Source organism: Theropithecus gelada, chromosome 1, assembly GCF_003255815.1.
Source record: "Theropithecus gelada isolate Dixy chromosome 1, Tgel_1.0, whole genome shotgun sequence".
Classification (NCBI taxonomy): domain Eukaryota; kingdom Metazoa; phylum Chordata; class Mammalia; order Primates; family Cercopithecidae; genus Theropithecus; species Theropithecus gelada.
Window position 1 is genome coordinate 13016013 of NC_037668.1, and position 21519 is coordinate 13037531.

At 51.0% G+C, this 21519-nt stretch overlaps 2 protein-coding genes across 4 annotated transcripts; one reads left to right on the forward strand and one right to left on the reverse strand.

The window, feature by feature from the left end:
• The first annotated feature begins 286 nt into the window (after positions 1-286).
• Positions 287-4124, forward strand: NUDT17 (nudix hydrolase 17). Its single transcript, XM_025375696.1, has 8 exons — positions 287-937; positions 1127-1310; positions 1545-1570; positions 1710-1802; positions 2409-2507; positions 2753-2889; positions 3280-3431; positions 3544-4124. The coding sequence occupies exons 1-8, from the start codon at positions 599-601 to the stop codon at positions 3645-3647; spliced, it is 1134 nt and encodes a 377-aa protein (XP_025231481.1). The 5' UTR covers positions 287-598; the 3' UTR covers positions 3648-4124.
• Positions 3690-14904, reverse strand: PIAS3 (protein inhibitor of activated STAT 3). 3 transcript variants are annotated; one of them, XM_025375359.1, is made up of 15 exons: positions 14710-14849; positions 12328-12440; positions 11589-12006; positions 11347-11431; positions 11054-11104; positions 10726-10816; positions 9751-9885; positions 9462-9567; positions 8807-8880; positions 8498-8658; positions 6186-6319; positions 5937-6105; positions 5619-5752; positions 5398-5435; positions 3690-4883 (listed from the first exon to the last, which is right to left on the reverse strand). In XM_025375359.1, exons 2-15 carry the CDS (start codon positions 12355-12357, stop codon positions 4617-4619), a joined length of 1893 nt encoding a protein of 630 aa, XP_025231144.1. In that variant the 5' UTR covers positions 12358-12440; positions 14710-14849; the 3' UTR covers positions 3690-4616. The 3 variants fall into 3 exon arrangements, with proteins under 3 accessions (XP_025231144.1, XP_025231155.1, XP_025231150.1); XM_025375370.1 differs by lacking the exon at positions 12328-12440 and having other exon boundaries at positions 14710-14904; XM_025375365.1 differs by lacking the exons at positions 12328-12440; positions 14710-14849 and adding an exon at positions 13994-14247.
• Positions 14905-21519: the final 6615 nt, after the last annotated feature.

The following is a 21519-nucleotide window of genomic DNA, read 5'->3' on the forward strand; positions in this document are numbered from 1 at the left end:
AAGCCAGGCGTTGTGGTGGGCGCCCTGTAATCCCAGCTACTTGGGAAGCTAAAGCACGAGAATGGCTTCAACCTGGGAGATGGAGGTTGCAGTGAGCTGGGATCACGCCAGTGCACTCCAGTCTGGGTGGTGGTGCGAGACTCTCAAAACGAAACATCACTCTGGCAGCACTGTAGAGGATGAACTGGTAGGGGCAAGACTATTTGGAGACTTGCAATAATATCTCAGGCAAAATATGAGGAAGGCTTAAACTAGGGCAATGAATGAAGGCTGGAGAGAACATGGGTTTGAGGAAGTTTAAGGAGATAGCATCTGCATACTTGGTTGCCATTTGGGTGAAGTGAAAGAAGAAGTGGTCTCGAAAATGTTATGTGGCGTGTTTCGCTTGGAGATAATGAATTCAAAGTGATGCCTGCCTGCTGTAACAGGTGTGCACAGTGCTGTAGAGGGTGCTTACAGTTCAGCTTAGGGCTGGTAGGAAGTAACATGTGAGTCCTGAAGTCAGTCGGTCTGGGGGTCATTGTCCTAAACAGAGAAGATAGGAAGGAAATAGGAGCTGAACATTTAGAGGTATTCTTTGTGGTTTAATATTATACCCATGGGTCATCCTCAAAAGATGTGCCCGGATTTCCCGGGGACTTTCGGAAACCCCGCTACCTTCCGACCCCGCGGAACGCTCCAAGAGGAAGCGTCGCTAGGCCACCAGAGGGCGCCAGGCGGGCCGCAGCGACCCCAGAGTCGCGTTATGGCCGCGGCGCGGGTACAGCTGCTCCTGTCCGGGCGTCCGGAGTCGGTGAGCTTCGCACGGAGTGTGTGTGGCCTCCTGGGAGCCGGGCCAGGGCTCGGGCCGTGGCCCATTCACTGCAGCTTGAAGCGAGGACGGCTTGTCCTCTCGAGCAGGCCCTTCCCAGGCGCCTCCGCTAGGCTTCCGCTCCAGGTCAGCAGAAAGGGGCCTCAGAGCGGGAGTGGGGGCAGTGAAGGGCCGAAGACGGGGACTGAAATCGGGTGGGAACTGGCGGCGAGGACCCCGCCTCCAACGCGCGGGGTAGCCCCATTTTTGAAAGTCACGCCCACCCAGTGCCGCCCCACTTCTGAAGCCTTAACCCAGCTGGCTTCCTTCTGCCAGCAACCCCCTTTCTGCCCTTTTGCGGCCCTGGACGAGCGGCCCAGGGTTCCTGGGGCTGAGCTGCCCACAGATCGAGGTGTGGACCTGGGTGTGGCCGTCATTCTGCAGTCCAGCGACAAGACTGTCTTGCTGACCAGAAGGGCACGCACCCTCAGCGTTTCCCCCAACCTCTGGGTACCCCCGGGTGAGTATTCTGGGGACAAGGCCCCACGTACAGAAAATAAATTTGCCCTTTCCCCGCAACTATGTTTTCCCCAGTCTCAAAAGGATAAAGTGGGCCCCAAAATGTGGCATCTTCATAGCCACAAGTGACTGCAAGTCCCTGTGTTCACTGCGGGGGAGAGAAATGTCAACAGTGAGTGGGCGGTCCCTGGTCAAGACCACCACCATTCACCTATTGGCCCCGCTGTTGTTGCAGGTGGGCACGTGGAACTTGAGGAGGAGGTAACCAGTCAGCTGATCCAACCTGAGCCAAGAGACCCATGCCTAGGACCACCTTGGGTGTGGGCTGAGGGAGGGGCAAGCAGGAGGACTTGGAGGAATCAGGCACTGGCCAATCTGATGTGTCCTCTCTGACTCCCAGCTGCTGGACGGAGGGCTTCGAGAACTTTGGGAAGAGTGTGGACTACACCTGCCCCAGGGCCAGTTCTCTTGGGTCCCTCTGGGTTTATGGGAGGTGAGACAAGGAGGTGGGAGAAGCCCCTTCATATTTAACCAACAGACCTCAACAACTACCCACCAAAGTCCATAGATCAGCCCCTACCTGCCTTGGCTACAAGGGAAACAATAGCACATAAGTGGGCTGGAGTCCCCAAATCCATAACCCTCACCCATGTCCCTGCTGTGTCATCTATACCATCCATGCCCTCAGCTTTTGGCCACCATTTTGTTTCACCCTAAAGCTGTATTAACAAAGTCTCAAAAAGTGACAGAAAGGGCCGGGTGTGGTGGCTCATGCCTATAATCCCAGCACTTTGGGAGGCCGAGGTGGGCGGATCACGTGAGGTCAGAAGTTCGAGACCAGCCTGGACAACATGGCAAAACCGCGTCTCTACTAAAAATACAAAAATTAGCTGGGCGTGGTGGCAGTCACCTGTAATCCCAGCTACTCTGAAGGCTGAGGCTGGAGAATCGCTTGAACCCAAGAGGCAGAGGTTGCAGTGAGCCAAGATCGCGCCACTGCAGGCCAGCCTGGGTGACAAGAGCGAAACTCCATCTGAAAAAAAAAAAAAAAGAAAAAACATGACAGAAAGTTCTCACTTTTGCTGTTTCCTTTTCCTAGTCTGCCTACCCTCCTAGGCTGAGCTGGGGTTTACCCAAGTACCATCACATTGTTCTGTATCTACTCGTGATCTCCCAGGAATCACAGCAGCAGCTGCAGGTAGGGCTGGCAGTGAGGGAAGGAAACAGGGCTCAGGGGAGCCCAAGCAACCTGGTTCTGCCTGTGATTGGAAGCTGGGCAGCAGGGGTGGGGGGAAGGGGGCGGGGGTCAGAGATAACCAAGAATGTGCAATACCCTTTCCCGTTGCGCCTGCCTTTCTCCTTGAAAAGTGCAGGTAGGTTTTGATCACGAACAGGCATCCCAGGGAGAGGCAATGACTCAGGGGTCACCACGTCTGACCCCAGGCCCGGATCCAACCAAACCCAAGTGAGGTGAGCGCCCTTATGTGGCTGACACCAGATGTAGCTGCTGCAGTGGCTGCCACAGAGGATGGGACAGAGACACCCAGACTTCTCCCCCAGGACCTACCACCCTCTGTCCTGTAAGTAAGAGCTTCTCCCTCAGCCTCTAATACACCAGCATATTCATGTTGAGAAGTACAGCGTCTATCCTCTCCTCAGGATGGAATTTGGTGGTGTGGGGAGATTTAAAGAGAGTGGGTCAGGTGATAATTAAGAAGATCCATGAGATCTAAGACACTGACCATCAAACCCCAAGGATTCGTGCTCTAACTGGCTAGCATTGAAGGTCTAAGTGTCAGTTCTAACAGAGGGGCAAGTCATTTAACCCTCCTTGAACCTGTTTCCTTTCTGCAAATGAGATCAACACCCACCACCTCCTGTGGTAGTTGGGAGGATTCGGGGACCTCACATACATGTAAGTTCTTTGTAAGCTACAAGGCACAGCCCCAACAGGAGTTGTCACTATGCAGTGCACTGGAACTAGAAGAGGATGGAAGAGCCCGACCTCTGGTCCTGCCCATGTCCACCCTGCTGCGGATGATCCCAACCATGGCAGAGGGCAAAGAGAGAGTCAGCACTGGAACCAAGTTTGCCCTCAGGCTCTGGCTGCAACATCTGGGCAGGGAAAAGTGAAAAGGGACTGGAGAGCTCCACAGCACTGGGCTGGAATGGTCTGGTTTTTACAGGCATGGGGGAAAGGAAGGAAGGACAACCTCTCTGGGAATTCCTCCATGGAACACCCCCACCGTGTAAAAGTGGAGCTCACCTGGACCCAGGGCCAGCAAAGGAAGAATGGAACATGGACCCTCTTCCCCCAAACCAGGGGTCTGGAAAGTGAAGTGTAAAATCCCCTCCCTAGCCCATCTCCGTGACACTCACAGAACATTCACAACCTTTATTATGGGTGAGAGCTTCACTACAACTTTAGGAATAAAAAGTAAAATTACAACACAGGTCCCAGGCCTTGGACGAGCCTGAAAAAGAGGATTGGGAAGGAGGGCACAGGGTCCTCCCACCTCCCTGGAAAGGTGCAGAATGAGCCAGGCCTAACCACAGGGCCATGAGCCTCTAGAAGCTTAGGGCGGAATAAGAAACACTGTGAACTTAAATATATAAATAGAGAGAGACCCAAGCAATAGGCCGGGCCTGACTCCCAAACCACTGGGGGATCATGGCTAAGGCCTTACATCCTCCTCTGTCATACTGGAGTAGGAGGCAGGGGAAGTCATCTTTGGAGTATTTTGGTTTTTCTTATTTATGTACAAAAAAATCCACATCCACAATCCAAAATAAAGTTCTCTGTCCATCTCTGAAACTGCCTGTCTCAGTTTTTCCACCTGTGTGGCCAAAGGGAAGGGAATGGAATGGACATGAAGAGACAATGGATGTGAAGAAGAAATAGAGCCATGGGTTTGGGGGATAAGAAGAGAGAGCATTTGGGGTTCAAGAGAGGTGCCCCTTTCCCAAGAGGCTCTAGACACAGTTGAGGCTGAGGGTTCAGCCCTTCTCCCAGCTCACATCCCATCCCATTTACCTCCCACTGCCTAGGTTAACATACCCAAAGGAATGTGCCACCATCTAAAGAACATTTCCAAAAACAAACCCCATTGTCCTTAAAAAGAGGTTAAATATTAACCCTTTGGGTGCTGGCCTTGTCAGGCAGAGATGAGGCCAAAAGTAGGCATCTGTGAAGGTCTGTCTGGCCCTTGGCCAGAGCCAGCAGAGGGATCAGAGTAGCTGGGGTTGGGACTCCACAGCATACTTGCTCAGTGTTGGGGGACAGTGAAGTTTCCATACTCCAAGGAACTCAGTCCAGGGAAATGATGTCTGACCGACAGCCAGTCAAAGAAGGACCTGAGGGTAGGGGTCCTCCATGCCCCTCCCTCAAGGCTCCCCCAGGGGCCACAATGCTGCTGACACGGCCAGGAGGGGGCGCCGGAGTGGCACTGCGGTGGGAGCTCCCCAACGTGGGGGCCAGTGGGCCCAGAAAGTGAGAAGGGGTCCCTCGGTACTGGAAGAAGTGGCCAAGGGCATCCTGCTCATCTAGTGAGGTGATGACGGAGGGGCCATAGTGCTAGGAATAATCAAGGACATAGTTTAAGATCTCATCCTGACTTCCCCACCTCCCAGTCACTCATCTCAGAAATGCCGTATGGGGGCAATCAACCCCTGTGGATCCCAAGGTATTCTCTGAGAAAAGGGAGAGCCTCTCCCTCTTTCCCCTACTTCCCCACACCCTTCCCCTTTCCCTGCCTTGAGAGCTCCTCCAACTTGCTAGGTTCTTGGCGTTGTGGGTGTCTGAAATGTGTGGAATGTCCGGTTAGGGCAGGCATGGTGCTCTAAGTGCACACGGGGGTGGGGGTGAGTAGGCCGGGGCAGAATAGTAACAGGGGATCTACGAAGGAGGCCTAAGTAGGAATCTCAGGAACTACCAGTGGGGCTGAGGAGGGTAATAAGCTACCTACACCCCACTGCCCTCACAGAAAAGCAGATTTACATCCCCAGAGATCATAAGAGAGGGAGGGGTCCCATCAGTGCCTAAAGGACACTTCAGAGATCTGAGACCTTCTGAAGAAAGAACCACTTACCTGACTCTCTGTCTGAAGAAATGAAAATAAATCTAAACCTGGCAAGAAAAGAAAAATCAAAATCAACCTCCTATCTGACCCCTTTACCACCAAAAGACAAAGCACTTTGGACTGTGGCCCCTTGCAGGAGAAGCAGGAAGCTTTGAGAAGGAACAGGGGTTCTGATGTAGCTCTGGGGAGGGTGTGGCAGTGCAGGGTCCATCTTATGATCCATGTCATACCTTGGATATCGGCTCCCAGTGGGAAGGCAGGTGGGTACTCATGTAGTGGGAGACTGGACAGGAAATCCCCACCCAATGCACCCATGGCAGGGCTCCTTAGCACCGAGGATGGCTGGTGGCCAGACGTCAGGACTCTGTGGGTAGAGAAGAGCTGAGGCAGCCAGCAAACCACAGATGCCCTCACCCAGCTCAGGTCCCCAGGTTCCCTCTCTGTCCCCTCCACATTTCTCTTGCCCCAGGCTTTGTCCAATGATCAGAAAGCATTCCTGACTTCTTCCCCTGTCCCTTTTGCTGTAGATTCAGCCTATTTTCTCATACCCTTTGCTTCCAGGTAGGGCCGGGATGGCAGCTGAGGTGACAGAACAGTGCTTCTTGGTAGGGGGCAGATCCTCCTCATCTGATGAGCTTTCTATTGTCAAGTCAATAACTTCGACCTTCTTCTTATTCTCTGATGGATTTCCCTCCTGGACTGGGCTGTACTGGAGGCCTGCGGATATTACGAAGACTATGTCTCAGAGAAGAGGCCATCCAAGATTTAGCTTAGCTGGGGAACAGGGGGTCACTCACCATCCAGCCCATACCCTGGCGGGGGGCAAACCTCAGATGCCTCCTTCTTGGGTTTCATTGGGCACCAGGATCCATCTTCCATGAATTGGATCTCATCACAATCTGAACAGGAACTAAGAATCTCCATAAATAAACTGGGGGAGGAGAGAGATGAAAATTCATGGGGCTGGGAGATGAGCGGAACAGTAGCCAGAGAGTTCTATAACTCGCCTTCCTGTACCTCAGTTTCCTCATCTGTAAAATAAGGACATTATCCATCCTACTGGACCTCTCTGAGTTGTTGGAATCAAGTAACAGAAGGTATGTAAAAGAGCTTTGCAAACTAAGTAACAGGTTTTAAAATAAATACAATCTGAGGCCGGGTGAAGTGGCTCACGCCTATAATCCCAGCACTTTGGGAGGTAGAGACAGGTGAATCACTTGAGGCTTGGAGTTTAAGACCAGCCTGGCCAACATGGTGAAACCTCATCTCTACTAAAAATACAAACATTAGCCAGGTGTGGTGGCACATGCCTATAATCCCAGCTACTTGGGAGGCTGAGGCACGAGAATCGCTTGAACCCGGGAGGCAGAGGTTGCCGTGAGGCTAGATCACACCACTGTTCTCCACCTTGGGCAACAGAGCAAGGCTCTGCCTCAAAAAAAAAAAAAGGCCGGCGCTGTGGCTCACACCTGTAATCACACTTTCAAAGGTCGAGGCGGGTGGATCACCTGAGGTCAGGAGTTCGAGACCAGCCTGGCCAACATGGTGAAACCTCATCTCTACCAAAAATACAAAATTAGCCGGATGTGGCAGCACATGCCTGTAATCCCAGCTACTTGGGAGGCTGAGGCAGGAGAATTGCTTGAACCCAGAAGGCAGAGGTTGCAGTGAGTCGAGATCATAAGACTGTGCCATACCACTCCAGCCTGGGCCAGGCATGGTAGCTCATGCCTGCAATCCCAGCACTTTGGGAGGCCAAGGTGGGAAGATCACTTGGGGCCAGGAGGTCGAGGCTGCAGTGAGCTATGATTGTGCTACTATACTCCAGTCTGGGCAACAGAACAAGACCCTGTCTCAAAAACAGACAAATAAACAAACACAAAAAAAACCGTCGGGGGGGACTGGGAACAAGAACCATAATGTAGATTCCGAAAAGGGGTTAAGACTAGCAAGATCAAAAGATCAGAACTTCCAGGCCCTCGAAAGAACCTTACTGCAATGCTCAGTGGGAAGTCAGATAGTTGTTATAGGTGATATACTATGACAGTTCAGTACGGGCTCTGCCACTTAACAATGTAACCTTGAGCAAGATTCAATCTCTCTCGGCCTCACAGTTTCCTCATGTGTAATGATACTACCTATCTCATAGGGTTATTGTTTTCTTTTTTTTTTTTTTTTCTGGGTGAGTGTCACTAGCCAATCATAGGATTATTTCTTTTTTTTGAGACAGGGTCTCAATCTGTTGCCCAGGCTGGGGTGCAGTAATGCAGTCATAGCTCACTACAGCCTCAAACTCCTGGGTTCAAACCTTCCTCCCCACTCAGCCTCCTGAGCAGCTAAGACTACAGTCATGAGCTATTATACCATGCCTGGCTAACTTTCTTAATTTTTTATAGAGAGAGGGTCTTACTCTGTTGCCCAGGCTGGTCTCAGACTCCTAGCCTCAAATGATCTTTCCATGTCGGCCTTCCAGTGTTGGAATTACAGATGTGAGCCACTGCACCCAGTCCATAAGCTTATTGTGAGGTTTCAATGAGATAACTCATTAAAAGTACTCAGCAAGATGCCTTGTATATACTAAGTTCTTAATATTGCCCTCCCACTCCACATACACGCACATACACACACACACACAAATTGGCAAAAGGGATAGATAAGGTGAGACCTGGGGTTCATGTGAGGAGAAGTAAGCCATATAAATTAAAAACCCTGAAGGAGGTGGTGGCTAAAAAAGAAATATAGACTGGGTATGGTGTCTCACGCCTGTAATCCCAGCACTTTGGGAGGCCGAGGTGGGCGGATCACCTGAGGTCAGGAGTTCAAGACCAGCCTGCCCAACATGGTGAAACCCCGTCTCTACTAAAGATACAAAAATTAGCCAGGCGTGGTGGCACGGACCTGTAATCCCAGCTACTCAGGAGGCTGAGGCAGGAGAATCGCCTGAACCCAGGAGGCGGAGGTTGCAGTGAGCCAAGATTGCACCACTGCACTCCAGCCTGGGCAACAAAGTAAGACTCCATCTCAAAAAAAAAAAAAAAGAAAAAGAAATAACAAAGAAAAGAGGGTCCTAGCAGATGTCCTAGGTTAAGAGGAAGCAAAATGGCCCTACCCATCAATGATAAGAGATTCATAGGGAGCCTTCTTGTCACACACAGGACATGTCCACGTAGGCTTCTTCTCATTCATCTGGAGATAAAGGGCAGCATCGAAGCTCTGCAGGTGGGCGCAGGTGAGGGCACGACAAGGGACAGTGAGGCGCATCTTCCCTAGCTGAGGAGAAGCAATTTCTCTTGTCAGAGGCTCCAGTCTGGTTTCATCCCAGAAAACTTCACTCCAGTATTCCTAGGAACCCTCATCAAAGTCCACAGGCTAAACCCAACTCCCTTCCCACCCTGTTCCCTTCTCCCCTTTTACCCACCGGGCACATGAGTGACACCCGGAGACTCGTAGTGGCCACCTCACTGTCAGGGTCAGCAGTCAATTTCTCCTTGACTGAAACAAAAGTGAGGCCAGAGCCATGGGGTCAGCAAGGCTGGAGGCAGCCCAGGAGCTGGTAAGGCCAGGAACAGATGGCTCTGGCTGAGAGGGTGCTGGGTGGAGCGTCTTTGGGGGCCAGTGGGACGTCACATGGAGTGGTCTGGGATATGGATGATAAAGGCTGGGTGTGGGGGATTTTCCCATCCCTGAAGATGCTTAAACATAGCTGGGTGACACTCTGGCTATGTTAGAGATGATGTGGAGGAGTTGAAGCATCATGTGAGGGTTAGATTAGAGGATCCCTAAGATTCTTTCCAGTCCAAAGAGCCCATATTCTAGCACGGCTGGAGTTAGGGACTGTGAGGTGCAAAGCAGATACATAAATGGAAATGCAAGGGTGTCACTCACTGCCTGGGAGTGGTCCAACGTCAACTATAAAGACTGGAAGACTGGTCGGGGTAGAGGGGGAGGGATGTGGTTCACGTGAGAAGGAAGTAAGTTGTCAAAAAAGAGGTACGGGTTTAATTATGAAGACTGGAGGGCCAGGAAGACATGGATCCAGATCAGGTGGGGAAGAGAGGAAAGACGTTACTCACTCAGTGCCCGCGAGTGGTCTGGGTTCCGGATTCCCTTTGCTCTAAGTTTTTGTAGAAGGGTTCCTGCAGTCAACTGCCTCACCAGGTACACAGACAAGGAGTAATTCTACTTGGAGGTAGGGGGTAGACAATTAGCCTCTGCTTCTCATACCACCACTGCCCACTTTTGTTCCATGAGGACCAGAGACAGACCCATAAAGAGAAAAGTGCTTCCCCAACCCAGGACACTGGATGGTTCCCCTTCGCCCTCAGCAGGCTTTTCCCGGCACCCTGCTTTAGCTGTGCTCACCCGTCCGAACTCAGATGACCAATTGACCACAATGGTGTTGGGAACAGTGGCTGAGAGTCGAGCCAGAGGTGTGATGTTGATGGGGCGGCTGGGCCTCTTGGGCTCAGCCCCATTCTTGGTTGGGGGAAGGTAACCCTGGAGAAGGGAGGGACCGGTCAGTGGAGAAGTGGCTCTGGGAAGGGGCTCTGCTCTTTCAACAAAGGATATCTTGTCTCGGGTTATTCACTCCCTGGAGGGAAGGCCAACTCCCTCACTCACTGACCAAGGGGATGGAGGCCCATTCAGTGGCTCACAAAACTGGAGCACTGTCTCGGGCTATGTGTGGGGTTCACTCCTGGGGAGAAAAAAGGAACGCACTCACTGAGTCCCTGAAGAGGAGGAATAAGGATGCCTCACCTTTTCCAACTCTCAGCTCTCGGTCATGACTTATAAGTCTTTCTGGCCAGGTGCGGTGGCTCACGCCTGTAATCCCAGCACTTTAGGAAGCCGAGGTGGGCAGATCACCTAAGGTCAGGAGTTCGAGACCAGCCTGGCTAACATGGTAAAACCCTGTCTCTAATAAAAATACAAAAATTAGCTGGGCAGGGTGGTGGGCACCTGTAATCCCAGCTACTTGGGAGGCTGAGGCAAGAGAATCGCTTGAACTCGGGAGGCAGCGGTTGCAGTGAGCCGAGATCCCGCCACTGCACTCCAGCCTGGGTGACAGAGCAAGGACTCTGTTTCAAAAAAAAAAAAAAAAAAAGAAGTCTTTCTTAAATCTCGGGTTGAACTAATGTCCTCCTCCGAGTTCTGACAGAACCTTTGTTCAGCCCTATCTCAATACTCTTGAGATGATATTGATTCAGTCAGTAAACTGAGCACCTACTATGTGCCACGCACTGTGCTAGGCATACCTCTTTCAGAACAGGTTTGTAGTTAATATTTATGAACTGAAACGGTAAGGGATAACTGACAGAAGAAAGGGAGAGCATTTACCGGCAGGGGGCACAGTTTCCCATTGACCTTGACAAAGAGGTTGGGGGGAAAATAATCTTCCTGGGGGCAGCTGGTCTCACAGAGACAGAACCTGGTAAGAGATGAGAAAGGAAGAAAGACTGGAAAGAAATTTCTTTAGCTGAAGCTGGCAGAGAGACAGGGAACCCCAGAAAATCAGTCATAGATGTCTATGGCCCTCAGCATCCAACAAAAGTCCCAGGGCTGCAGTAGGCAGTGGCAGAGCAGGGACATCTTGTAAGGGTATCTGTCATACTCCTACTTCACTCCTACCCCTAATGCGTACCCAGCATAGGGAGGATGAACTCACCTTAGCTGCACCTGTATGGTATAATCACATTTGGCTCCTGGCAGAACCTCTCTGTAACAAGGAGGGAGACGAAGAGATATCAGCATGTAGCCCCCAGAGGGCAGGGGTGAACGCACAGAGAGGCTGAAAGTTAGATGTCCGGAGGATAGAGAAGAGACACGCAAAAGAACGAGAGACAAGTAGGTACAAGAGGATGGATAGGGAAAAGCGCAGGGCAGAAGAGAAGAAAGTCAGAAAGCAGAGTCCAGGGGTAACCCCCCAGGGATGAGGGAGGAAGACTGGAAGAGATGTACCTGGATGTAAGAATCTGCTGCACTTGCTGGGGTGTGAGGGCAAAGGTAAAGTGCGCTTCCTCAAACCGCTGGCTAGAAGTGGATGCTGAGGATACAAAGGGGCAGTTATTCCAAGCCCATGCACAGGCAGCCACAGAAATCACCCCCATCCCAGGTCGCTGATCTCATAGGACTAAAGCCTAAGAAATGTCTGGGGAACAGGTAGGGAGTCCAGAAGACTAAGGGACCACAAAGAGCCATACCAAGGGTGGTGGGCCGGATGAGCTCCCCGTAGACTTCATAGAAGGGCAATGGTTTCATGGTGACATCAGGGTGCACAGGCTGGGCCAGAGGGGGGTGCATGTCCACCTCACGCTTGGGGCCCAGCAGGGTGCCAGGGGCCAAGAGGGTTGGGGGAATGGGAGCTAGAGGACCAGGGGAGCCTACAGGAGAGGTGCCAGGAGGCAAAGAGAGAAGGGAGAGATCAGAGGGCCCCAGGGTCTTCCGGGGAAAGCGTCGTCGGTAAAGCTCTTTGATCTTCATCTGGACGCTAGGGGCACAGCTGGACTTCAGGAGGTGCAGGGCCTTGGCCAGGAGCTCGTGCTTCCGCCCACTCTTGTTCCGGCCAGCAAAGCCAAGAAGCACCTGGAGCTCAGACACCCGGAAACTCATCACCATGTGCTGTGGAGAAGAACAGAGAAGCTTGAGAATCCTCCGTTGCACAGGCCTGCCCTGCCAAGACATGGGCTGAGCTACCAGGTGGGCAGTGCCTTTTTCCCTCCAGCACTGATGGGAAAGATGATGCTTCGCAGCTAGTGGATTACTGCCAGGTAGTCAACCTATCCAAAGGAACATCTCAGTCCCACTTTAGCAACCATCAGGTCAGCAGCATCACCACCCCCTGCCCACCCCAAGCTTGAGCAACACTGTCTGTCTCCCCAGGCCTGGAAGTGGCCAGAGTGGGGCAGGGAATGGCAGACAGCAAGCCACCCTCAGACACACCTCCAAGTCTATACAGCCTCCCGCCTCCATCCCTGCCTCTAGTCTGGACTCTCCTTTAAGCTGCTTATCTCCTCTCTTGCCCTTTCTCAGACACTCAAACTCATCCCAGCCTCCTGGGAAGAGGATAGGAGACAGGGAGAAGGAGGGAGAGACAAGAGGATTCAAGCCAGACAGCCCCACGGGGAAGAAAGGGGCCAGGTGGCTGGAGGATTGTGCCCTTCAGCCCACCCCTCCAAACCACCTTAATTCCTTGGCTATTTCCCCCAAGCCTCTGAAGCTTCTGTGGGCCGGGGTTTTCAGGTCAGGGTTCAATGCTCATTACTCCCCCAGATCCTTTCTTGGAATCATTAATATAACCGCCCCCTCCCCACAACTTAGTCCTATTTTTCTGGAAGGGAAACAGGACCAAAACTTAGGTTGAGGAGATTAACAGTGATTCACTGAGTCCAAGTATCCTGCCTGTTTACTCTATCTGCCAGGAACCATTATCTGGCGTCTCTCCTACATAGAGAAAATAATACTCCTGTACAACCTACAGCCCCCCTACACGGGTGGAAGAGGAGCGGGCAGAGCTCTAAACAGAGGCCCTGGGTGGGTGAAGGAAAAGCCTCTGAGTCAGGGCACAGAATCGCAAATTCCCTGAAGGTAGCTGGGCCCAGTGGCTAGACCTCCAGACTACCCAGGACCATAGCTCCATTTCAAAGGGCAGAAGAAAACCAGGAGGCATGGGGATGAACTCGGTGGTTTAAGGTTCTATGAGATGTCCTCAGACGTGGTCACCCTCCAAACTCTGTGTGGCAGAAGGAGGGGAGCGCTCTCCTTAGAGGGAGGACTCCCTTCTGTGAATCTCTAGGAGATCCTGTCATGGGCAGGGCTTGCTAGCCCTACACAATTCTTCTCACAGGAGGCTTTGTCTTGGACCCCTTTTGTGGAATGTGATGAGAAACTTGCTCCTCTTTCTCCCCATCTTTATCTCCTCTGTCCTGTCTTATTTTTTCCATTAGCTTTCCCTATAACTTCCCTCCTTTCTATCTCATAGTTTCACATGCCTCTGCCTCTGCCCAAACATCGCGATTCACTAAGGCAGAACCTTCCTCTGAGCCTCCAGGATGCTTCTGCCCCACCCCTCGAGGTATCGGCCCGCACAGCCCCGCCCCCTGCATCTCAGCCGCCTACTGGTATTTCCCAAAGCTCGGATCCCGAGAGTAGCCCCAAAGACCCTACCCTTTCAGCTGCCTTTCCCCCGGAGCCTCCCCTACATCTGCCCCGCGGTCCCATCCCTGCATCTGCCCCCTACTGTCGCATCTCTTGGCCTCGATCGACTCGCCCCCAGTGCCTCTACAGCAGCTTTTCCCCCTGGCCCTACCCCAACAACTGCCCCTACTACTAAATCCGACTTCTACCCTTCGTCCCCGCCCCCTGCGCCTCAGCCCCCAACAGCTGCAATTCCCCTCGGCCCCACCCCTACATCTGCCCCGCAGCCCCGCCCCCGGAGCCCCGCCGCAGCCCCTTCCTCGCTCTCAGCCACTTCTTTCCCATCCTCAGCAGCCCGTGCCTGCCACGTCGTCGGCGCCCACCCGAGCCCCGGCACCCAGTCTCGGTCGCTTCCCGGACACGGCGTACCGCCGGAATCAGTCCAGATGGGGATGGGGGAGGGGGCCGGTACCTTTAATTCGCCCAGCTCCGCCATCTTGAGACATCGCAGGCGCCCTAGCCGGAGCCGGAGCTCAGGCCCAGGGACCGGCGCACAACTCTCCACCCCGGCGCCGGCCGCAAATGCCGCCTGCTCCGCCCCGTCCGGCCCCCTATACCTCCCCTTCCCGGCCCCGCCCGCCTGGCTTCGGACTAGCCCCAGCCTGAGCCCCTCCCTCCACAGCGGACCCAGCAGCTACATGTCTGCGGCGGGTTGGCAGGACGCGTAGCCCCGGAGGGAGTTTATGGCCCCCAAGATCGCGGGGTCCCCTAGGGCAACGAAGAGGAGGCGGGCCCGAAGTGCCTGGTGGAGGGGGGCTTTGCCACGGCAGAGTTGGGAGGGGACAAGCTTTTAGGGAGCCAAAGATACTTGAAAGATGGAGGGAAAGTATCGGGAACTGCTAGAGCTCAGAGAAATGGGGGAGGGGGTAGCGAAGTTGGAGCGCAAACCCTCATCTCCATCTCTACATAAGTTTAAGCAACTAAAATCGAGAGGTCTTCCAACTCGGGAAATGGGCGAGCGCTGATCCGTCTTAGGGAAGCCGTGGAGTCGGCATTCAGTTCAAGACAGCTATGCTCAATTCACCCTCTCCTCCTCCCCCCCAACACCAACTACAATGCAGCTCGTGGTCCGATCGTAGGACTCAAACTCAGCAGCAAAAAAAGTTTGGTGCGGGGAGCGGGACTTACCAGCACAGTTGTGGGAAATGGAGAGAGGGTTCGGGAGGCTCAGAGGGCGGGCTGGAGAGGTGGGGGCATGGGGCTCGGCGCCGCTCCTGCTGTCCGCACGGCAGAAGTTCGGTCCAGCGGCCGGACGCGGCGGCCGCGGCTCCGCCCGGGCCGGAGCTCCGCCCGGCCTAGCGCTCGGGCTGGGGCCGCCCCCTCCACGGGAAGCCCGCCAGGACCGCCGAGAGGGAAGGGGGGCGGAGCTCGGGCGAGAGAGGGAGGGACTCAGAGCCCGGCGCTGGAGCGATTAACTCCTGGTGTGAGTGGATCTGGAGAGATGAGATCCTTGGATCCCATCATTCTAACTACCTCTGTGACCCCTCACGCTTATGTGTGGGATTGGGGTGGTGGCACGCTGCTGCTAAGGCCGTGTGAACCAGGTGTCTGACCGTATAAAGCAGTCTTCCTTGAAATGACAACTGTCTCTCCCTAGGGCAAAGCCTGGGCTACTGAATCCAAAGTGTACCTAACAGTAACTACTCCAGATACCCCTGCACAGTACCTCCACCAGAGCCCCCATACCTTTGGTGTAGCTGAAGATGAACTGAGGGGTTTTCTTGCCAATAAAAGGAATCTTTCTGTCCCTCTCTGAACTACCTACTCACTCTCCTTCCTCCAAAGCCTTGGACCCTCCAGAGGCCCCATCCCAACCAAGCTGATCACTCACATGCAGGCCCCAGATTAAATCTGTTTCTGTTTCCATGGAAATACCTATTTATTTATTTATGTTTGAGACGGAGTCTTACTCTGTCACCCAGACTGGGGTGCAGTGGCGCAACTTGGCTCACTCTAACCTCCGCCTCCCGGGTTCAAGCAATTCTCCTGCCTCAGCCTCCCGAATAGCTGAGATTACAGGCCTGCGTCACCACGCCCGGCTAATTTTGTACTTTTAGTAGAGACAGGGTTTCACCATATTGGTCAGGCTGGTCTCAAACTCCTGACTTCGTCATCCGTCCGCCTTGCCTCGGCCTCCCAAAGTGCTGGGATTACAGGCGTGAGCCGCCATGCCTGGCCCAGAAAATACCAACTTAAGGGAAATGTACCCTTACTACATACTGAGAAACTCACAGCATTTTATAGTTGGCTGCATATTTGTTCAATAAATATTTGAGTGCTTATCAGGGATCATTAGGTGCTGAGGACATAAAAGCCTTGCAGGAGTTCACAGTCTAGCAGCAGGGACAAGACATGTTAAACCTATAATCAGCATACCAAAAAAAGTGCTTTGATAAATAGGAAGAGGCCTTTTATTTAGCTGAAGCCTTCAGTATAATCCTTCTCCTAAGACCCTACCCAGGCCAAAGATTGAAGGTGCCAGCCTACCAATATTCCCAGGCACCTGTTGAACTGGAACTAGGCCCAATGACTTTGTGGTTTTTGTCCCTAGGGAAGATACCACCCTCTCCTAACACTCAGGTTCTTTCCTTGCTGCTTTGCTACTCAAATTGGTGAGCGCTTCAGGCTAAACTTAGACTCAACTAATTCTAAATTCCAGCTGGTCCCCTCCAACACCTGAGTCTTCATCAGGTCCTGAGATCTTTTTTTGCTGTTGTTCTGTTTAGTCCTCTAGATCAAAAGTTACTATAGTTTGTATTTCTGAGAATTTTCAGTAGTTGCAGGGTGAGGAAGGTAGGGAGGATTATTAAAAAGAGACAAAGCGGGGACCTTTGGGAAGTGATGGATATGTTCATTATCTTGATTGTGTAATGGTTTTACAGGTGTATATACATATGAAAACATCAAATTGTATACTTCAAATATATGCATTTTACATGGAGAGACGTATTGGCATATATCAATTGTACATCAATAAAGCTGTAAATGCTGGGCGCGGTGGCTCACGCCTGTAATCCCAGCACTTTGGGAGGCTGAGGTGGGCGGATCACCTGAGGTCGGGAGTTCAAGACTAGCCTGACCAACATGGAGAAACCCTGTCTCTACTAAAAATACAAAAAAATTAGCTGGGTGTGGTGGCACATGCCTGTAATTCCAGCTACTCAGGAGGCTGAGGCAGGAGAATCGTTTGAACCCAGGAGGCGGAGGTTGCAGTGAGCCGAGATTGCACCACTGCACTCCAGCCTGGTGACAAACCAAGACTCCGTCTCTAAATAAATAAATAAGATAAAACTGTAAACATTTAAGAGAAAACCTCGCCTTGAGTTCTAGTGATTTCATGAAGGAGGAATCTCCTTTAAAAGTTCATTTGGGCCAGGTGCGGTGGCTCACGCCTATAATTCCAGCACTTTGGGAGGCCAAGGCGGGCGGATCACGAGGCTGGGAGATCAAGACCATTTTGGCCAACATGGTGAAACCCTGTCTCTACTAAAATACAATAGGCCGGGCGTGGTGGCACACGCCTGTAATCCCAGCTACTTGGGAGGCTGAGGCAGGGGAATCACTTGAACCCTGGAGGCGGAGGTTGCAGTGAGCTGAGATCGCGTCACTGCACTCCAGCCTGGCAACAGAGCAAGACTCTGTCAAAAAACAACCAACCAAACAAACAAACAAAAAAGTTAATTTGAAGGCCAGGCATGGTGGCTCAGGCCTGTAATCCCAACACTTTGGGAAGCCAAGGCAGGCGGATCACTTGAGGTCAGGAGTTCAAGACCAGCCTGGCCAACATGGTGAAACCCCATCTCTACTAAAAATACAAAACTTGCCGGGCGCGGTGGCTCACGCCTGTAATCCTAGCACTTTGGGAGGCCGAGGCGGGCGGATCACAAGGTCAGGAGATCGAGACCACGGTGAAACCCCGTCTCTACTAAAAATACAAAAAATTAGCCGGGCGTGGTAGTGGGCGCCTGTAGTCCCAGCTACTCAGGAGGCTGAGGCAGGAGAATGGCGTGAATCCGGGAGGCGGAGCTTGCAGTGAGCCGAGATCCCGCCACTGCACTCCAGCCTGGGGGACACAGCGAGACTCCGTCTCAAAAAAAAAAAAAATAAAATAAAATAAAAATAAAAAATAAAAAAATAAAAATAAAAATACAAAACTTAGCCAGGCGTGGTGGCGCATGCCTGTAGTCCCAGCTACGTGGGAGGCTAAGGTGGGAGAATCACTTGAACCAGGGAGGCAGAGGTCACAGTAAGCCGAGATCACACCACTGCACTCCAGCCTGGGTGACAGAGCAAGAATTCATCTAAAAAAAAAAAAAATTAATTAATTTGAGGTTAGCAAAGTTATTGAAAAAGAGAAAAAATAAATTGGAAAAAAGTTAATTTGAGGTTATAAGTTCTAGCATCCCTACAGGATGATGGAACTGGGGCACCTGAATCTTATCCTGCATGCAAGCTCCAAAAGGGTAAGAAAGTTTTCTGTGCTGCCTCTACACTATTCCCAGTGCCTGACAAATAGTAGACTCCTTAAATATCTGTTTAATAAGTTAATGTCACCAAAGGAGGGAAACTGTGAATCAGAAGCAAAGTTCCAGATTGAAGGCATTCAAAAACATAGTCTGAACCCAATCATGGTCCACCAGGTTTCACCTACTTTCACCCACATACTCCTACATCTGAAGCCTGGGGAATAGGGTGGGGAGATGAAGCAGGAATCATAAGTTGCTACTAACTCCTGTTAGAGAGCCCAGGAGGAATAAAGAGAACATTAGGATTAGAGCTACTTTGGGGAAAAAAATTATGAACTCAAGAAAAATTTTAAGACTAGGGCTATTGAGGTAACAGTTTGTGGAGTTTTAGGAAGGGAGATTGGGAAAACCAGGGGCTAAGGAAGTTTCTACTTCTGTGTTAACATTAACATCACTCACCACTCCCATAGCTCAGCCCATCCTGGGATCAGTTTCCAGGAGCCCCAGAGGAAGCCAAAGGCCTGGCTTCCATTACCAAAGCTGCTTCCTGACTCATTCTTGAGTTTAGCCCAATGATCTCCCCCTTTCTGGACCCTTCTCTCTACAGTTTCTTAATTCTCCCCACCCTACACATCATGTATAACAAGAAATGTAATGGTCCTTTAATATGCGTGGGTAATTGAGAGCAGGAAGGCAAGGAGAGGTTCTGTTCCCCTTAAAAGAAATGACTGAGACCCTTTTGATGATCTTTCTTTGATAGCTGCACCTCTTCTCCCTTTCTCCATCAATCCCTCCTTTTTCCATTTTCCTGGCCTTAAAGCAGTCCCGCGCTTGTCCACATAAAACCTCTGCACCTTCTTTAGGATCTGATCCGGATATCTCAGATGCTCTTTTTCACCCTTGGCCAAACTCTGGAGCCGCCTCTGCAGCCCTTATGGAGCCCCCTGTCTTCCATGGCAGCCCCTCCCCACTCTTTTTTCTCAACCCAGCCTCTTTACTGCCAAAACTGCTGCTGTCTGACCCAGTGTAACCCAGCAGAGGGTGGACTGAGAGAAGGAATGGGGAGGGATCAGCGTGTGGGCCACCAAACTGCAATTCCAGATTTTAGAGGAATTCACTGCCTCATTTTCACCTAGCAGCCTGGCTGGTGGAAGGGCAGGAAGGGGAGAAGACCCAGGGGAAGTGGCCAAGAGAGAGAGATATATATATATTTTTTTCAGTCTGAGAATGGAATCACAGGCAAAAATGAAACTTGGGTATCCCTTCATCCACTACCCAGGAATCAGACTTTTCATCCCTTTTGTCACCTGGGACACAGAACAGTGACACCATGTGTGTCAAATATAGACGCATTGTTTAACACTTGGTAAAATATTTTAGATAGCATATCTTGAAGAAAATCCAGGTCTCTCAATCTCCCCTTTAAAAAAAAAAATCATGGATTCAGCAGTCCCAAGGCAAAGAAAAAAGATTAGAGTTGTGGCAGATTTGAGAAAGAGGAAAGGAAGAGTGTTAAACCCCATTTTCACTGAGGGCTATTTTTCAAACCGTGGGTCTTCATCCATTAGTGGATGCATTTTGATGGAGTATATTAGCAAAGAATAGAAGAGAAATAGTAAAGTATTATTTGAGGTATGTCTACACAAGATACAAAGTGTATTTCTTGGCCAGATGCAGTGGCTTATACCTGTAATTCCAGTACTTAGGGAGGAGGATTACTTGAGGCCAGGAGTTTGAGACTAGCCTGGCCAACATGGGAAAACCCTGTGTCTTCAAAAAGTACAAAAATTAGTCATGCATGGTGGTGCACACCTATAATTCCAGCTACTCAGGAGGCTGAGGCATGAGAATAGCTTGAACCCAGGAGGCAGAGGATGCCGTGAACTGAGATCACGCCACTGCACTCCAGCCTGGGTGACAGATTGAGACTCTGTCTCAAAAATTTTTTTTTATTTCTTACTAGGGATCAAAAAGTTTAAAAGTTGCTGACTTAATAGGGCCATTTGTGAATTTCACTCAAAAACAAATAATTGCCAATGCCAGACATGGTGGCTCAAGCCTGTAATCCTAGCGTTTTGGGAGGCAGAGGTGGGTGATCACCTGAGATCAGGAGTTCGAGACCAGCTTGGCCAACATGGTGAAACCCCGTCTCTGCTAAAAATACAAAAAAATTAGCTGGGTGTGGTGGCATGCACTTGTAATCCCAGCTACTCAGGAGGCTGAGGCATGAGAATCGCATGAACCCAGGAGGCGGAGGTTGCAGTGAGCTGAGACCATGCTACTGCACTCCAGCCTGGGTGATAGAGTGAGACTCTGCCAAAAAAAAAAAAATTGCCAAAGCTGGGAAACAATCAAGATGTCCTTCAGTAGGTGAATGGATAAATAAATTGTGACACATTCAGACAATGGAATATTATTCAGTACTAAAAATAAGTGAGTTATCAAGCCATGGAAAGACATGGAGAAAATTTAAATGTATATTACTAAGTCAAAGAAACCCATCTGAAAAGGATACATACTGTATAATTCCAACTAATCACAACTGGAGATGGGAAAAAGATCAGTGGTTGCCAGGGGTTAGCAGGGATGGGGAGATGAGCAGACAGAGCACAGAGGATTCTTACGGCAGCGAAACTACTCTGTGTGATAATATAGAGGTGACCAGGCACAGTGGCTCATGCCTGTAATCCCCAGCACTTTGGGAAGCTGGGGCAGGTGGATCGCTTGAACCCAGGAGTTTGAGACCAGCCTGGGCAACATGGCAAAACTTGGCCTCTATTAAATGTACAAAAAAATCAGCCAGGTGTGGTGGTGCTCGCCTGTAGTCCCAGCTGCTTGGGAGGCTGAAGTTGAAGGATTATTGGAGCCCAGGAAGTTGAGGCTGCAGTGAGCTATGATCATGCCACTGCACTCCAGCCTGGGCAACAGAGTGAGACCCTGCCTCAGAAAAAAACAAACAAAAACAAAAAAAGATAATATAATGATGGATACATTTCAATATAAATATGTCCAAACCAATAGACTCTATAACACCAAGAGTGAACCCTAATGTAAACTATGAACTCTGAATGATAATAATGTGTCAATGTAGGTTCATCAGTTATAACAAACACACCACTCTAGTGAGAGATGTTGATAATGGGGGAGGCAGTGCCTGTATGGGGGCAGAGGATATATGAACATCTCTGTACCTTCTGCTTAATTTTGTTGTGAACCTAAAACTGCTCTAAAAAATAAAGTCTGTTTGTAAAATAAAAAACAAAATCTACCTGTATCCCGGGCATGGTGGCACACGCCTGTAATCCCAGCTACTTGGGAGGCTTGAGGCACAAGAATCACTTGAGCCCAGGAGGCAGAGGTTGTAGTGAGCCGAGATCGTGCCACTGCACTCCAGCCTGGGCGACAGAGCAAGACTCTGCCTCAAAAATATATCTACTTGTAAAAAAATGTTTTTAAGAATAAAGACATACTG

What these genes read in the sequence shown, in the direction of transcription:
- NUDT17 (XM_025375696.1), top strand. Translation starts at nt 599, where the DNA reads ATGGGTCATCCTCAAAAGATGTGCCCGGATTTCCCGGGGACTTTCGGA. An exon ending in AATCACAGCAGCAGCTGCAG is followed by an intron (nt 2,508 to 2,752) that starts GTAGGGCTGGCA and finishes GTCTGACCCCAG; the next exon opens with GCCCGGATCCAACCAAACCC. An exon ending in GACCTACCACCCTCTGTCCT is followed by an intron (nt 2,890 to 3,279) that starts GTAAGTAAGAGC and finishes GTCACTATGCAG; the next exon opens with TGCACTGGAACTAGAAGAGG.
- PIAS3 (XM_025375359.1), bottom strand. Translation starts at nt 12,357, where the DNA reads ATGGAGGCGGGAGGCTGTATAGACTTGGAG. An exon ending in CATCCGGCCCACCACCCTTG is followed by an intron (nt 11,432 to 11,588) that starts GTATGGCTCTTT and finishes TTGTATCCTCAG; the next exon opens with CATCCACTTCTAGCCAGCGG. An exon ending in CAGCAGATTCTTACATCCAG is followed by an intron (nt 11,105 to 11,346) that starts GTACATCTCTTC and finishes TCCTTGTTACAG; the next exon opens with AGAGGTTCTGCCAGGAGCCA.